The sequence below is a fragment of the Phyllostomus discolor genome, chromosome 13 (assembly GCF_004126475.2).
Source record: "Phyllostomus discolor isolate MPI-MPIP mPhyDis1 chromosome 13, mPhyDis1.pri.v3, whole genome shotgun sequence".
Lineage (NCBI taxonomy): Eukaryota > Metazoa > Chordata > Mammalia > Chiroptera > Phyllostomidae > Phyllostomus > Phyllostomus discolor.
In genome coordinates this window covers 6,530,209-6,548,058 of record NC_040915.2, presented here as the reverse complement: position 1 = coordinate 6,548,058, position 17,850 = coordinate 6,530,209, and the positions used below count along the sequence as shown (strand labels likewise).

The window sequence follows — 17,850 nt, the reverse complement described above, 5'->3', positions numbered from 1 at the left end:
TCATCTAATCCTCTGGACGCTCTCAGGACATTCCACTGTCCTTAAACACAGGAACTGTATCTACTGTTGGTTTTCTTTGGGGGCCAGCGCGGGGCATGGCCGAGAACACCGTGAGTCCTCTCTGACTGCCAGAAAGGGCTGCTGCTTCCACAGCATATCAGCGTTTCCTCAGGGCCTCCTGCCCACAGGGCGAGTCCTCAGGCCTTAAAGCTCTAGACAAGATACAGCAAGACAAATGACACACACAGCTTTCTCGGCAGGCTTTGGTAAGAGCCAGGGCTCAGTGAGGGGGTTGTGGTGTAATGCCCCTCAGACACATTTCTCCACTCAATCTGGACCTTCAAAGATCACCAGTATACAGCTTCATCCATGGTATGAAGAGATACCAATAAAAGGTTGGAAATGAACTTGCAAAAGGGAAGGGAACTGATATGTAGTTAATACTTGCTCTCTGCTAAGCAGTTACACATATTGTCGCACTTAGTTCACACACAGCCCTTTGAGGTGGGTTTTGTCTCAGAACTCAGTCATCATTTGTGGACAGAGCCTGGTACACGGTGGGTGAAGCATATTGAACTAAGTTTAAATGCCATAAAATCCAGAATATGCGGCTGACCCCAAAGAGAAACATCTGCAAATGCTTACTTACCTCCACGGGATTAAAAATCACTGCCGGCACAGCTATGTTGTTCATTTTTGCAGCTTTTTGGATGATAGCTTCAGCCTCTCCAAACCTTCTCTGGGATATCAGCCACCGAGGAGATTCAGGAATAAACCTAGAATTCATTTTTAGTGGTTTATAATTTTCCACAATGGCAGGGTTTGAGACTATTAACTGTAAGTTGGCCCCCGAAAGAATTTCTATTTTGTAAAAGTCTTGTTTGTCTTTTTAAAGAAAATCAGGGGACCGAGGCCTCATACAATTTCTGTTGATTATAAGAATAAATAAGAGCACCTTTGAGTTTCAAAGTTCTGATCAAATCACAAGACCGATCATCAGCTGTGCTGGAGGCCAGGCGCAGACTGCCTGGGCTGCCCTTCGCAGTGCGTGCGGCTCAGCCAGGGCAGCTGGAGAGGGCCGCTGGAGACGTAACAGTCAAGGGTGGCTCATGAGAGAAGCACAGCCTAATGCCTTCCATGTGTCCATCCCCAGGAGGCTCCCGGGTGCCCCAGCTGGAGATGCTCTGAAGTTTACTGTGGAAAGGACGGCTTCTGCTGCGGTCTGAGGGGCTGGCGGGTACGCGGACGCTGGCCTGTGTGTTGTCCTCGTGAGTGGCAGCAGATTCCCAGGCCAGGGAGTGCTCAAACCAGTTTTTGGGAGACACCCAATGTTGTTTGTCTTTAAATAAAGGTCTAGAAAGTTAATTTTTTAAATTATACAATCTTTCTGCAATTTAACTGATGATCAAACACAGTTGACTTCTCTTTGCTAATTTTTTTCCTATTTTTATTTCTTTGTAGCATACACATATTTATTTACATTTTTAAAATTCTTTCCTAATTTTTATGTCTTAGAATCGCTTAGCCATTCTTCTGCCAGCTCTTGATTTCCTTACCTATATCACAGTACTTAGTGATCCTAGAAAGTAAGTTCGATATAGCAGATTTGGAGGCTCCCTATGATTAAGTGGGCTCCTCCAGAGCCTCGGTGCTTTCAAGCAGAACACGACTCAGGCAGTGGCAAAGCCCCAGCGCCCTGCCCAGCCTGCTCACACCGTGGCTGAAAACTGAACCCGGTTCGCGCTTCTCCAGATGCGCCCTTACTGGGCCCCTGTAGCGGCCACGATGACGTGAGGTCACTGACCTTCCGTAATCAGGGATGGGCGTTCCAGGACAGTAGCCCCTAACTGCACGTGGCTTTGAGCTAGTGTGACAAGGGCGACTGAGGAAATGGATTTCCAATTTAATTTTAATTTTAATTTTAATTTAAAAAGCAGCATGTGGCTCGTGGCTACTGTCACAGTGCGGAATGAGAGGTCTCACTGCACAGTCACTGCGTGCGTCCTGGGCGCTTCTACTTCCGAGCCGTATCCTTCCGCAGCCAGGCTGTTCTTTACAGTATCGCGCCTTCCTCCCTGCAGGCCCTGAGGGCCACCGCCGCGTCGGGTGCCTGCTGTTTAGGCAGCTCCATATCGCGAGACTCTCCCCAGGTTGCATCTGTCGGCTCCTTCCCCGCCCCGAACCCGTACTCCGTACTCCACTCGTGCTTGTGACCGCTTACTGCCAAGCCTTCTTTATAAAGGGAACTTGGGGTGTAAAACACTCCAAGCCTCTTGCAGTGATTCTGTGCAGGTTCCCCGCCCGTTTCCAGCCCACGTACTCAGGCCGACCGTAGGCCCAGCCGTAGAACGCCCCTGTGTTTCGGTTCATGAAGAATCAAGTTTAGCCCATCGTGTGAAAAGGCAGTGGAGCACCAAACGGGGCTGCCCACAGCAGGCTCTCTGTGGTTTCAATCCAGAGGGAACAGGGCGGGGTGTTGCTGGAGAGCCTCTGTCCCACCCTGAGCAGGCATCCCCCACATCATCCCAGGCCAGGGGACAGAGGAGCATCGCTTCAGGAAGGCCCACCCGTACGGATGAGATGTTTGGAATAAAGCAATTTTGTTCTTAGAGGAAAATGATAAAACTGTTGTTTTAACCTTTTAGGGCGAGCATACTGCTGGCCCCGGGCTGCCTCTCTCTGTGTGGTGCTGACCTGGGACAGCGTGTCCACAGCCAGGAGCGCTCCCTGCCCAGCCATGTGCAGCGGAGAAAGAACTCTCCTTAGGGCAAGAGTGAGGCCGCTCCTCAGGGGGTGGGCCTTCTTGGCTGGAAACTCAGGGGCTCACCCATTAGAGTTCATCCTTGTGCTAGTTGGTCCCAAGGCAAACAGCCAAGGTCCACAAATTAAAATCCCAACTAATCTCTTCCAGTCAATTAGAACTCTTCTCTCTCTCTCTCTCTCTCATAGACTTATATTACTATAAGTTTGATTAGAACATACTTTAGAAGTACTGGCCTCTTATGCCAAAAGGACAACTAGAGCCAGGGAACATCAATGACTAAAATCATTCATCTGAAGACGCAGAAAATAACCTATGAATAATCTTATCTTGTGTCTTCAGAGACTCTTGGGTCACCAATACTGTTTATATTAGATTCGGTCAGCCAGGACCTTGTGGGGAGGGTGTGATGATGACGATGACGATGAGGAGGAGGATGACAGTGACTCTCATTTCAGAAAGCTCCCTGATCTTGTAGATCTGGGGCACCTGCTTCCCTTGGAGGCAGAGCTGTGTCAATATGGCATGCCCTCCTTCACCAGAAGCTTTCCTGACCCTCGGACCAAGTTCCAGAGGAAACCTCCGAATCTGAATCGTAGCTAATCTTTAACACACTGTCTCTCAAATTCCAGGGCAGTAAGGAAAAAAAAGGGCTCCCTCCCCTTATACATACCCATGCCAAAAATGGACGCTGGTAAACCACGGCTGTCTTAGAGGTCGTTAAAGGACAGTAGCTTGGAGTGGTTCCAACCTCAGACATCTGGTCCAACAAGGCCAAGGCGTACTGCCTATCAGCCTCTATGGCTGCCTAACACTCACAGCAAGATAAGAACCTTCTAGACCACTTCCCAGGCAGTGTGTCAAAAGGACAGAACAACCATGAGTGTGGACCTGTGAGTTCCAAAAAATGATCCAAGAAATGTTCATTGTGTGTAAGCAGGTAGAGATCAAACAGTTCAGTAAAATCAGTCCCTGCTGGGAGATTTGATTTTGATATCATGAAAGCAAACCAAAAAGAATTAAAGAGAGAGAGAGAGAGAGAGAGAGAGAGAGCAAGCCAGAGCCAGTAATGGAAGAAATCCCCTTTCCTCTTGCTTAAATGTGAAAAACCAAAGAAATGGGGAATCCCCAAAAAGAGGGCACAGATGAGGCCTTATTGCCCTTTCCTTAATCTGTTCTGTCTCCTGAAATCTCCCACGTACCACAGTGTGTGGAACTGGGGTTGCATCTGCAGTCTTTGGGGTTCCCATACTGATGTGCCCAAATTGGGTTGGAGGGTTGAGAGTGGAGAGAAAATTTCTGTAACAACTCATTCAACAAAAGTAATTCTTTCACCCTTCCAGACAAAGCGGATAAACAGGCATACCTTAAATGCCTGAGGACAGAAACTATGTTAGTTGAGTCCATAAGGAGAACGAGATTTCCTAGAGAGAAAAAAGTGTCAAAAGAGCAGGGGAATGCAGTTCAAAACAAAAAAACTCAACAGGACCATCTCCACAAATGAGAACAACCACCGACAGCGACAAGAGTGGGGAGAGCCTGGGGCGAGAGGGCTCCGGCCTCCCGAGAAAGGTGCTTTGTGGGACAGTGGAGAATTAAACCCCAGCACACAGGCCGGCCTCAGCCAGCTCCAGGGAGAGGGCACTCGGTCAGCCCCAGGCTCTGGGTCCCAGGCTGCGCTGGCCTGCAGCAGGGGGCTGTCTGGGGCGCAGCCACACTCACCACCACAGCGGGACGCACAGCACCCCCGGCACGGTCAGCGCCAGCAGCAGCATCCGCCAGTCTCTGATGAAGTAAGCAAACAGTGGCAACAGCATGTAGCCAAGTGCAAAAAATGTGCACACTCCTAATGTAGAGAATATAATACGCACTGACTTGCCAAGAATTTCTGTGCCTGTGCAAAACAAGGGAGGAATATTAGCATTTTAACTTACTTTAATATTGGCTTTTTACATCATTACCTGGCAGAGTTCAAACTGTAGTCACTCAGGAAGGGAAAAGGTGTTTGCCTTGTGAACTGGGTCAGGGTGGAGGAAGGTGGGAAGGGACTCAAGACTTAACACCTTATGGAAGGTAAGTTTTCATGAGATTTTAAAGGAGCTCTAGATTTTTTCATTTAAAGATCATTTTATGACATGGAAATAGCAGCCCCACCCCAAGAAATAACCTCTTTGGGGAATGCCACATTTCCAAAATCCGAGCCCCAGGGTGGGGGACAGAGAAGTGTTCCAGGAGACAGTGGGGGCTCTTCTGAGGGGCTCTGTGGGGTAACAGTGAATTAGCTTTCCCACGATTCTCTGCAGGACAGATACGGACCATGGCCTGTGGGGAAACAGTGGAGTGGTCACAGTTATTGGGTGAGGCTAGGACACTCTTCCCCACCCTTGAACCCTGGGATCCAGCCGGCTCTGCAGGTGCACAGAGCAGGCCCCAGGGCTCAGGGGCTGGATTCCCATGAAGCCACATTGTGCCCAGGGATCCGCCCCAGGCAGACCTCAGCCATTCAGACCAAGAAAAGAAAGCAGTGTTCTGCTGGCCTGCTGGTGGCAGCCCTGGAGCTGGCCACACACCCAGGGAACTCCACAGAGCTTTCCCAGACACCACAAAGGCCCAAGACTGCTTGGGGTGCGGGGCCCTGTTTTGGGAAAGGACACTCAGGGGGTTGTGCGTCCTGCATTGCTCAGCGCCATGACGGCTGGGGTTCGGCACTGCTCTTCCAGAGAATCCAAGAACAAGCTCCTTCTGTTGTCATAGAGCTCCAAGCCCTTTCCACAGAGTCCACTGGTGGTCCCTGGGGGTGGAGACCTGGGCCATGGCAACCACTCCGCCTTTTGTTTGAGGTCTTGCCACCACGACAGAGAAGGAGCCCAGGGCATACAAAGACCATTCAAACACTATTCAGATTGGCTTTCAAGAGAGATTTTCTCAATTATGTTTATATGCCCTGGGCACAGGCTAAGGAATAGGGCTAATTCCAGAGAAGCAGTAAAATGACCCCTTCGCCTGGTCTCCCATGCTCACCGCCTACCTGTTCCCATCCCCACCCGCCTCTTTGTCACTCAGCAAGACTGAGCCACGTGGCTCCCTCTGCGACAGCCATTTCTGAAACCAGACTGATCAAAGCTGCCAGTACTGAGCGCCTCTCCCATCCTAGACTGCGGACACGAGACCCCACTCCCCAGGGCATCTCTCAGCTTCTAAGTTCATTTCCAAGGATCAGGCCTGGCCTCTTTGAGGACCGTGAACATTATTTCCAGGTTTTTCTTACCCGGTTAATGACCTTCCTACCTCTCCATAGGAAGACTGCCCCTGCCACGGTTTCTAGACACTTTGCCTGTAGCAGCTGCGATTTGGGGTTGGATGGGGGTGCTGTATTCCTAAACAGAGACTCAGAATGAAGCGGCAGAGGGCTGGGTTGTGGAAAACAGAAAACGCACAGGACCATGTGAGAACCTCGTAGAATCGTGAGGCTGAGGGAGCTCCCTCCTGGCCCCATGACCCTGATGAGAGACAGCAGTTATGCCGCTGGGTTCCTGGATAAGCTTCCTCTCTAGGGGCAGGCCCCGGGCCGGAACAGAGTTGTTCTCACTTGGCTGAGTAGTCACTGGGGACAGGAGCTTCGTAAATCTAGCTCTCTGCTTCTCTGTGTGTGGAGCAGCATGGATGGCACGAACCTGAATAGTTCTTGTTAGCATGCCTTCCTGCTCTCTGACTTTGGATAATCACCTTCCTCAACCATTATCATCATCGTCATCATCACCATCATCTTCATAGCTAGCATATTTTTTTTGAGTAGGTCCTTTGTGCCAGGTCCAAGACTAAGGGTTTACCTATATTGTGTGTTTAAAACTGCACAACAGTTATAGAAGAATATTGCTTCTATTTTATATGTAATCAGTTGAGATTTAAAGAGCTGGAACAAATTGCCTAAATTCATACTTAATAAATGGGACGGCCAGGAGTGCACGTGTGGGTAACATCTAGAAAAAGTCACCTGGAGGCAAAGCCTTGGCCCTGTTATGCAGTCTTTCGACTGAGGTTCCAGTGGAGACACGTGTGGGAGATCAGTGAGACTGTATGTATTATCCCTTTTCCAGGCATGAGGATTTGCATTTTCTTTGCCCGGGCTGCTCGTTGAACCAGCTGGAGACCCACCAGCCTGAGGAACGCTGAGAGAGGAGCCCGATTCCTGTGGACCTTTGCTGGCCCAAAGCTGCTGCAAGCTTCCCGAGTGGTTGGCTGGCCAGGTGACGGGTGCAGGGAGTGAGGCTCAGGCTGTGCTGGCCGGGGCTCCTGTCCTGGCCTCTTCTACACCCAAGGCTTTTGCTTCCAGGGCAAAGCCCAGTTGGCCTTAGTCTGGTTGGGCCTCTGAGAGTCTCTGGGGAGTAAAACTCTGACATCTAAGTCAAAGGAGCAAGTTCTGGCCAGAGTGTTTGCCCACTGCCTGTCACCACCAACTGAATCTCAGCGCTCCTGCCACAAGGGAGACTCAGAGAGGGCCAGGCTCACTCCCACACCGAGCAGGCCCCTCTGTGGTGGTCAGTCACAGGTGCAGTCAGGGGCCACTGAACCCATTCCACAGGGCGAGGAAACAACCCAGGTGTCCACCCGCTGCTGCGTGGATGGACAGGCTGTGGTATGTCCATACACTGGGAGGTTGATTCGAGCTACATCACGGACAGACCTTGAAAACATTCAGTGGAGGAAGTCAGTCACAAAGGCCTCGTGTTGTGTGGTTCCGTTGATCAGGAATGTCCAGGACAGACAAACCCATAGAGACAGAAGGTACGTTAGAGGTTGCCAGGGCCGGGGAAAGAGGGGGTCGGGGAGTGTCTGCTGACAGGCCCAGGGCATCTTTTGGGAGCGAGGAAAACATTCTGGAGTTAAACAAGAGTGGATAGCTGTGCAACTTTGTGAGTATGCCAATAACCATTGAATTTTAACCTTCAAAAGAGTGAGCATTATGGTGTGGAAATTATATCTCAATTTGAAAACATTTAAAAAATATGTGACTGATAAAGGCTACATAATGAAGATAGTTCAATTTTAATTTTGCCTGAGTGTCCGGGTCGCCAGAGTCATAAAGGAGGATGCAATCCCCGCATACTTATCAGAAGGGAGGACACACCCGGACAGCAGGGGAAGCAGAGCTTTAAACAGTCCAGCACACTGGCGCCCGCGCTGCATAAGAGGCCGATGTCAGGAGCCCCGGGGGGCGACCAATTCAGTGAGTCAGTCAACACTGCAGGGAGTTAAGTGTGTGAAGTAAATGCAAACAGCTAGTTATGAGGGATGCTGCTGGCATTTTATCCAAAAGCTTGTGGACAGGCTGAAGGCTTTATTTCTGGGAAACAGCAGAAGATTGTGCTGCCTGCTGGAGTATGGGGAGGGTCCGTGTCCTTGGTCCTGAATGTCCTCCTAACCCAGCGGCCCTCAGGCAGTGCCCCCACTTCCAGGTGCGCCATTCTCTGTCCCCGTGGGCAGCACTGCTCCCTCCGTCCCTCTCCTGGTCTCCCAGGACCCTGGCAGTCTTGTTGAAAAGCAGAGCAAGGAGGGGACCTTGGCGCCACTTAGTGGAAGGGGTAAGCCAGCTTCCTGAATGACTGTGGAGACCCTTAAACCTGGGGGTCATCACTGTACAGTCTTGCCAGCTCACCCTGAGAGTCAGAGGGCAAAGTGAAGGCCTGGACAGAAACTGGTGGCCCAGACCCCGGGTGTGGGATTCTTTAGTCAGAACCAGGAACTCACTGCATCGGCCTCCAAACACCAGAGGGAGCTGCTGTGCTGCTACAGGGAATCATCCAGCCTCAGCCTTCCCTGCCGCTGGCCCATCGCCCCTCTGCTCCCCCAGCGCCAATGCAGGAGCCCAGCTGGTCCATCAGGAGGGTGGTTTTAGTGACTCTCTTAAGAAGGTTCAGACCTCAGAGTCCAAAAGAAAGGGTCCTCTACCAGGACACTAGGTCAGCAGCTTCCCTCAGAGCACGGTGGAGTAAAACTACAGCCAGGGAGGCTTCCAGGGTACCCTACATCAGCTCTGCCCCAAGCTGTTGGGGGTGCCTGCTGTGTCCAGCGCCCTGCCTGGCTTGAACGTCTGGGCTCTGACTGATCTATGATCTTACTCCCCACCCTCCCGCTGCTCAGCACGGGCAGTGCTGAGTCAACGGGCAGGTTGCAGTGTCAGGGACGGCTGGGCAGGACTTGCCTGCAGGGGGCTTAGGGTGGGCTGTCCTCATCCACGCTTACCGGGGAGGCTCCATGGCCTCGGAGGTCTCAATGCTGCTGTCCAGCAGAACCTGAGGGACCCAGCGCCTGCCCCACCTGGCTGCCAATCCACCAACTGGGCTTCCCGGCTTCGCCACAGTTCTCTGCCTTCTACCTCGGATGGTCCTTTCCATCCCCTTAAAGGAGTGTGCTGGCCTCTGGCAGAGCCCTCTGTTTTGAGGGGCCTGTTTAGTCTCTGGTGCGTCTCTGGCCCAAGCGGAGCCAGGCACTGGGTTTCAGGTACTGGGAGGGTCACCAAAAGGAAGACGGATTCTAGGGGATATAGACCATGGGAATGATAGGCTTTGCTGTGCCCCCACATCCTGTGTCCTGGGGGCCAACAGGCATCAGGAGGTTGTAGCTTCTGCCCCAAATCCCTCCAGTCTCTCTAGGTTCTGGCACCACTGTCCTGAAGCTCTCTGGGTCCTCTACACAAATGACCTTCTTCACAGAAAACTTGCCCCTCCTTCCCCTACAGAGGCCCCTCCCACTGCAGCCTGTGGAGAGCATGCTATCTGCCAGGTCCATGTGGCTTCAGCACGCTCTCCCCCTCCTTTCTTCAGGCACTGAGGCTGGGCCCGTGGCAAGGGGTTTTTCACAAATGATTAAAGGGGTGGAATTTGAATAATTCCCTCTTGGCAACCCGACAAAGGCTGTACACATCCTCAACTAAGAAAACACCGTATTTCCAGAGCCAGTGAGTCATCCAGACTTCTAGAGGTGATCAGAGTCATCTTACCAGATTCAGACTTGAGGCGAGAAGCCTCATTAGCCTTTCATTAAAGGAGCACTGCTAACAATGACGCTGTGACCATGTGACAAACTGGGACAGCACCGAGCCCACGGGGATATATTATCACACAGACATTATGGGATTTGGGGTCTATTGTCCCGGAGGTGCCCTTCAATTCCCCTCCTCTCACCTGTTCAGGGAGAGCAGGCGGGCTGAGGGAGCACGCTGGGGACTCTTACTTCTGGGGACTCCCTGATCCACTTTCCTGGAGTTCACTTCCCTTCCCCCACAGAAAAGCTGGTGGGTCCCCCTCATGCAGCCTGCTGTTTCCAAAGCAAGGCTGCTGCCGGGAGACAGGACTCCTATCAGCAACTCGGCTGGTCCTGCACACGGCTGATAGGCCCTCGGGGTGGGCTCTGACTCGGGGTGAGAGCAGATCTGCGCAGCGATGGCGGGCTGGCACTGAACTCCTGCCTGACACCTGTGTACCGGCCACACCAGCTATCCGAAGTCCCTCCCTGGGCCCTGCACAGCTGCCGGGAACACTCTCTGGCCCTGCCTGAGGCAGATAATCTCGAGCTTTCACAGCTCAGCTCACACACATCCTTGGACCATCCCTCCCCGAAGACCCCCACTCGCTGCCCCTGTCAAGCCCTGTGCTCCTGAAATGTGTCTCAGTTGTAACGTGGTTGGTTCCCACCACCACACTTCAGGACCCGGTGCAGAGCCAGTGCCCCGTGAGCATGTGCCTTGCCTGTGGCAGGATCAGTGAACCTGTGGCTACAGTTCCCCTCACTCCCCACGTGCCCAAGGCTGGTCACATGTTGGAAGCACAGTTCATAGGTTGAGGTGCTTCCTTCTGTGCTGAGTAAAAGCACTCCCTGTGCCCCCTTCAGTGCCCCTGCTCTTCCTGGGCCTTTCAGAGGGTTGGAAGGAGAAGTCCCAAGGATCAAAAGACATTCCTACCTAGTATGAAGGCCACCACGTAGTTGGAGATCTGGCCCATGCCGACGATGACAAATAATACAGTGAACATCTCCCAGTTGACGGAGAAAATCTGCAGGAAGCTGAAGCCAGTCTGCACGGCCATGGTGGCGAAGAGGACGTTCTTCCTGCCAAACCTGCAGAGCACACACAGCACAGAGCATGGCACGCGGCAGTCACAGTACAGTGTGTGGCATGAGCCGGTCACAGCGGCACTGTGGACATGGCCACAGTGCAGAGTCAGGTATCGCCTCAGATTTTGTTATTTTCAGGGCTAAGACAGACTTTTCTCCCTGCCATTCCCATCTGCCCAGGTTCTTCCTTGGTGAGGCCTCAGGCATCCATGTGCCCCGGAGTTACCCCGAGATTCTAAGCCTCCCATGGGAGCACCATATCTCAAAAGCACAGAGCAGGGGTCACGTGGAAATCTCTTTAGAATGGGCCACAGGCAGAAGCTGTCGCCACATTTCCGGAAAGTGGATGCAATGCAAAGTGCAGGCCCATTTGATAGCAGCAGCGTGGGAATTCTGCCAATCAAGCACAAGACTCCCTCTGTGGCCATGGTCTTCAACCCTGGCTGACTTGGACTCACCTTCAAAATCACTGCTGCTCACACCCGCCTCTTGAGATCCTGATTGTCTGGGATGCAGTTTCGACATTGGGATTTAAACAGTTTTTCCAGGTGAGTCTAATGTGCAACCAATATTGCAAACCACTGCCCTATGATGGAATGTGTATCTTCCAGCAATATCCACCAGTGACCCTGCAGTTGGCTTAAGTCGCAATTTCACCTTCTGATAGTGACCAATGGGCAGAAGGGAGCACAGGTGTGAGCAGTCTCCTGCCCCATTTTCCAAACTCAGGTCTCAGGCTGTTGAGCTTGGGGTCCCACTGGGCTTGGTAACTGGGGGAGGGAGCTCCACTCCTCTGGGAAGTCTCCCCCAGCACTGGCATTTAGCACTCCCACCTTCTCATTCTGGTCCCCACAAAACACCCAGGGGCCAGTGGGGCACTTCTCCCAGAGCCCTGCTGCCACCTCCTCCAGACTGTGGGCTCCAGGTCCCCCGGACCCCGCTCTGTGGCCCCCCGGGACTGGTCAGGGGCCTGACCCACAGCTGAGGTGGGTGCACAGTTAGCAAGCGGTGCTTGCTGTCTGGCCCCAGTTGGCTGATGGCTGCTTGTGGACGGATCACGTCACCCAAGATGGGGTGGGGTGGAGGCAGTGGTGACGGCAGCATGCCTTTTCTGAGGGGTTTGGTGATAGGACGACTCCATTTTCCGGTGGGTCCCGGAAAGGGGCTGAGGGCAGGAAGAAAGGACACATCATGGCTCCTCCTGTCACTGACTCGTGGCCCGAGGGGCCTGCTTTCTCTGGAGAAGAAAGGGAGAAGGAGCCCTCTTCCACCTTTCCTCCCTCCCAGCCTCCTTACCTGTCTGACAGCTGCCCGGACACGAAGGAGCCCAGGAGCACACCCACGAAGAACAGGGAGGAGGTGAGGGGCGTCTTCCAGTCTTCTTCACACACCAGGTTCCACTGTCAGGGAACACAGCACTACACGTGAGCCCAACTCCCTGGCAGGCCCAGCCCCAGCCCCAGGGAGTGTGAGCAGTGGCCAGGGCAGGCTCACCTTTGCTCAAAGGGCACACACCTCACAGCCCCGGGGCAGACTGCTGACTACCTCTTCCTGGGGCAGCCACTCTCCTCCCTGAAACGCCCTTTCCCCTTCCGAGAGGGAGGGTGATGCCTCTGGCTCCGCTCACTTCGAACAGCGAGAAGTGAGCTGAGGCCCAGGCTGTGATGGGACGGGTGGCCCTCGGCTGCAAAGCAGCATGAAGCAGAGGTGGCATGTCTGCTTCAGAAGGCGTCAGAGGTGTCACAAACTCCTGAGGGGCCGGGCAGGGGCAAGGTCACTTGGTCCAGGTATAAAAGTTTCCTCTGTTTTGTTGAAAAGGGTCAGTGATCTCAGTGGGGTCTGTGGTTTTGTGCTCTGAGTAGACTCCGCCGGAGAACCGGCTGCTCCCTGGTCCATTCACACCAGAAGCCAAGCTTGGGCCCCATCTGGGGCACCATCTAGGACGCCACTGAGCTGCAGGACCTTATCTCCCATCTACACTCCTTCACCCTCCTTCCCAGAAGGGTGGGCCCTCCCATTGCCCAAGGCCCACAGGCTGCTGTAGTCCTAACAAGAACCTACTGGTTGCTCCATAAAATGAGGCTTTCTACCAGACTTCCAGTTCCTCCCAGTTCTTAAATCAATTCAGCAAAATCTCAAAGGAGGTTGCAAAAATTTCAACATATTCAATGAACTTCTATTCATTTATTTTTAAAAAGATTTTATTTATTTATTTTTAGAGAGAGGGGAAGGGAAAGAGTAAGAGAGGGAGAGAAACATCAGTGTGTGGTTGCCTCTTATGTGCCCCCTACTGGAGACCTGGCCTACAACTGAGGCATGTGCCCTGACAGGGAATGAACTGGCGACCCTTTGGTTCACAGGCCTGCACTCAATCCACTGAGCTACACCAGCCAAGGCTATTTTTTAAAAGATTTTATTTATTTATTTTTAGAGAGGGAAGGGAGGGAGATAGAGAGAGAGAGAGGGAAACATCAATGTGCGGTTGCTGGGGGTCATGGCCTGCAACCCAGGCATGTACCCTGACTGGGAATTGAACCTGCGACACTTTGGTTTGCAGCCCACGCTCAATCCACTGAGCTACGCCAGCCAGGCCAAAACTATTTTTTTAAAAAATAAACAAATGCCAATGAGTATGGGTCAGGAGGTTGTTGAGTGTGGCCTGGTCCAGAGGAAAAGACTCCCTGTTGCCCACCCCCACCCCATCCCAGCTCCATTCAGTGATGGTGCTACTTCCAGGGTGTTTGCAAGGCAATTCAGTTCTTAATCCTCACAACTTCCCTGAAATAGATTTTTTTTTAATCTTGAGGATATCCTTATGGACGAGAGAGAGAGAGAGAGAGACATCAATATGACAGAGAAAACATTGATTGGTTGCCTCCTGTACACGCCCTGACTGGGGATCAAACCCTCAACCTTGTGGTACATGGGACGATGCTGTAACCAGCTGAGCTGCCCAGTCAAGGCTGAAACAGACTTAAACATGAATTCACAGATTTCCATCACACCTAGTTCTGCAGCAGAGAGAGGTATGTGTGAGGACGCATGGAAGAGAAAGGTGTGAAACGAAAAGCCAAGGGAACTGGGGCAGACCGAAAGCACAGGGGAGGAGGGCCCGCACAACAACCAGGCAGAGGGGCAGCTGGCCACCAGCTGTCCTGCCCTGGACCACAGTGCACAGTGCCGAACTCGTTCTGCAGAAGTTCAGTGTTCCTCAGTACCGAGACCTGGAGAAGCCCCTCCTAGACACTTTCTTCCACAGAGGGGTTGCTGTGATGTTGGAGCCAAAGTCCTTGAGGACACCCCTGTCCTAAATAAAGACAGCAGCCAGATTCCTGAGGTGGCCTCTCCTGGTGCCGCTGGTGCTGGCCACAGGCAGGACGTCCAGGCACAGCTGTGCAGAAGAAAGCCAATGTGGCCCAGGAACTGGGCTCTCCACCCTTCAGGCACGACCCGAGGAGAACTCTGAGACCCTGCCCAGAGTAGGGTTGCATCACCCAGGGACCCCTGAACAGGGCTCAGGGAAAGGTCACAAACCCTCCAGAACTGTGTGGCAAGATTCATGGGCCTGGCCAGCCCAGGGATTGGAAAACGTAAATAGGACATGTGCCTGAATGAATGGCCACCCACTTCCCAAACTCACTGGCCAGTGTCAGAAAAGGCTTGGGATTTGTTTCAACACAGTGAGATGAGCAATGGAGACTCCAGAGCCTCCTGATGTGGACTGTGACCCATTTTGCAGAGGAGTAAACTGAGGTTCTGAGACTGGGGCTTGTTGGGAGCCATAGCAAGTAAAAGGGCATGCAAGTTAGCAGTTCAGGTCTCTGAACTCAAACCTGTAGACGTCTCCAGCTTCGGACATGAACTCCAAAGGCCAGACAAAATGATCTTACTAAATTCCTTTCCCTACACTTCGTCAAGGAGTGTGACTGCAAGACGAGGGGTAGGAGGCCTCCACCAGAGCCTGCAGCTCCAACGGAGCCCAGATCTCAAGCTCGGCAGAAGTATCCGAGGGTCCATTATCGATCTTCACCATTCCGTCTGCTGTAAAGCAGAAAAGCTCCTCCAAAGATAATGTGGTCTCTCTCCTTGGTGGTTTTTTGAACTTTTTCTGTCAGAACCCTGCCTTAGAGGAGGACAGATAAGAGGTAAAGACAGAAAGAAAAGAGGAAGGCTGTCAAGTGTGGTGCTGGGCATTGCATGAACAAAGGTCACCTGCAGGACTGGCCATGTAATTTGTAGGCGGCGTGCAAAAGTGAAAAGGCAGCAGCCCTCTTGTTCAAAAATTAAGAATTTCAAGACATCGCTATCAGAACATTAAAAGCAGGCATGGGCCCTGTGTGACTGCACAGGTTGCTTGCCCGTGAAGTCCGCTCAAGCAGTGGCTCGGGCTTGATCCCTTTGGGGACTGGAGTGGGGACAGCGTCCTGACCTGGGGTGCTGGGAAGAGTGAGGTGTGGGCCAGCTCACCATCGTTCTCTCTCTGGAGGCCATGTAGCCCCGGCTCGAGGTCCTCCTCCCTCTGGGAAGAATGGCTCAAGAAGCCTTGTCAACGGCGCGTTTCACAGGAGGCGACCATATGTAGTGTGTGCATGGCAGCCACCTGCCTGGACCCCTGCAGGCTGCCCTCGCCCTTCAGAGGTCCCGTTCCTGCCTGCCTGCAGGGGAAGGCAGCTGGACCTCATGACTCCCCGTGGTTGGCTCCAGGGCCAGGTCCTCTCCTGGGGAGTTGCTGTGCCCAAGGAGTCTTTTTAGAAAGCTGTGAAGGGCCTGGTAATAGGACACAGGATTGGCAAACAAAGTTCCAGCTGGGGCCGGCAGAGCCGCAGTCTAGTAAATCAGCTGTCAGTCTGAAGAGGGGCCTTCTTCTCCATGGGGCTATCCTTGGGGAGTCCAGGTCCTGCCTGTCCACAGCCCCTTGGGATCTGAGGGGTGTGTCTTGGGGGCCCAAGGACAGGGCCCCAAGGAAGTCTCTGTGTTTGAGAGTGACCTGACAGGCTCAGTGGGAGACAGTCTTCCCCTTGATGGAACAGCTCCGTGCCCGGGGTCTCTGTGCACGTGTGCGCTATACATGCAAACACACATCTACACGGCCAGCTCAGAGGCTGATGGGTGGCCTGGTGAGTAGCTGGCTGGCATTCCTCCAGACCTGTGATTTCAGGTCACACCCTAACATTTCTGAAATATAACCGCCCCACATACCCTGGATAGAGTGGATTGTGGGAACCAACTGGCCCACGCTGAGTAGGGTGGGGGTGCCCAGTGTGTCTTCCCTGGGTGACTGTGTCCTTTTCATCCTCAGGGGCTCCGACCAAGATTTCCCAACAGAGCAGAGTGAGCTCTGTGTGGCTGGACCATCTGGCCTTTAGCTCTGCTTTAAGAAATAAAAACCCAAGTCACCAGGTAAAAGGGGACGGGAGGTCACTCTTGCCAGAGAAGGGTGCACCTCTCATCCCTCCTGACAGTAACAATGGGAATGACAACTAGGGCGGGCTGAGCACTCACTGTGTGCCTGGTGTGGTCTCATGGGACCTCAGAGTTGCCACGTGAAATGGGCACTCTCTTTATCCCCATGTACAACTGAGGAAATGAAGGTGCAGAACACGGAATAACCAGCCCATGTTCCTGTGGATCGGTAAAGGGACTTGCTTAATCATTTATCCAGCCGTCATTGAACACCTGCTCTGGGCCTGACTCTGTGTGGGGCACAGAACAGACATGGTTGCAGCCTCCACAAAATTCAAGGTCAAGCATACTTTATAGGACAGAGCAGGCATGCACGTGAGCATGCATGAGCCCAGCAGGCCTGGGCGGGGTGGGCTCTATGCTGGGCTCCAGTGCCCATGCTCTCTGGCTGGAGTGGAGAAGAGGCGCCCCTTCCTCATTCTCCTCCAGATGGACGGAGTGCTAAAACCTGAACCTACTCACATAACTATTTGAGGTAACTAAAGCTTGCACATGGTACGGGCTTAACACATTGTTGACAAACAAATGTTGAGCAATTAGGAGTAATGGAAAATAAGTTTGGAAAATGTGTGGTGTCATATAGTGTCCTTGAAAATCACCCTCAACCTTGAACTCTTCAGGTAGCCCAAGTTTTAGCCTTTACCACAGCTGTAAAGGACCACGAAGAACTGTGCAGATCTGAGAACTCGGGAAGGCAGCTTGATGCTGAGCAAGGGCCACAGGCTGTCTTCGGTCCTGTTAACAACCATGAGACTTTGGACTGCTCACTCACCCGTCAGCCTGCTTTTCATCTTCAAAGGGAGACAGTAATACTCCTTTGTGGGGAGGCTGTGAGCACTGGACAGAGAATGTAGTAGAGTGTCTGACACAGTGCCTGGCACATTACAGGTCTCATTACATGGCAGTCCCCTTTCTACTGACTTTGCACCCTCGGCCTAAGCAAAACAACGACTTAGAATGAACAGCATGAATGCATAAGCAGAGCAGGTTACAGTTAAACCTGAGTGAGCAAAAGGGATTCCCAGAAATAAGAACTTTGTATTCTGTGACCAAAGAGCTTTTACAGTAAGGTACAAAATCCCTTTATCTGTGGCCAGCAATCCCAGAGATGAGAGTAAATGAGAAATTCACATTAATCCATGTAAGAATGAAAAATGGATTTCAATCACATCCTCTTATAGTTATTTTTCATTCTGGGAGGGAATAAGAAGTAATAGTTAGTTAATAATAGAATATAGGCCACCCCAATTTCTTCTTTATGACTTAGTTGTGATTGAAAGCTGGAAATTTCTTGACCATTGGGGAAAAAGAAGCTGGCTATTTCATTCTTTTTTATTGTAACAGCTATATCAAGACCTAATTGGCATGCCATAAAATTCACTCTTTGAATGTGCACATTTCCGAGGCGTTCAGCATAGCCACAGGGTTGTGCAACCGTCAGCACTGACTAATTTTAGAATGCTTCACCACCCAGCGCCTGGCAACCACTCACACACTATCCATCTCCATGGATT

At 52.2% G+C, this 17,850-nt stretch overlaps 1 protein-coding gene across 2 annotated transcripts in view; it reads right to left on the bottom strand.

The window, feature by feature from the left end:
• Positions 1-17,850, bottom strand: part of SLC22A4 (solute carrier family 22 member 4) — a 40,981-nt gene that overhangs the window by 10,970 nt on the left and 12,161 nt on the right. The window contains exons 2-5 of one of the 2 annotated variants that reach the window (XM_028529062.2): positions 12,170-12,273; positions 10,722-10,876; positions 4,484-4,655; positions 650-776 (exon numbers count right to left, since the gene is read on the bottom strand). In XM_028529062.2, the coding sequence (XP_028384863.1) occupies positions 650-776; positions 4,484-4,655; positions 10,722-10,876; positions 12,170-12,273 (558 nt within the window). The remainder of the gene's footprint in view (positions 1-649; positions 777-4,483; positions 4,656-10,721; positions 10,877-12,169; positions 12,274-17,850) is intronic. The other variant, XM_036014296.1, reaches the window with a different exon arrangement.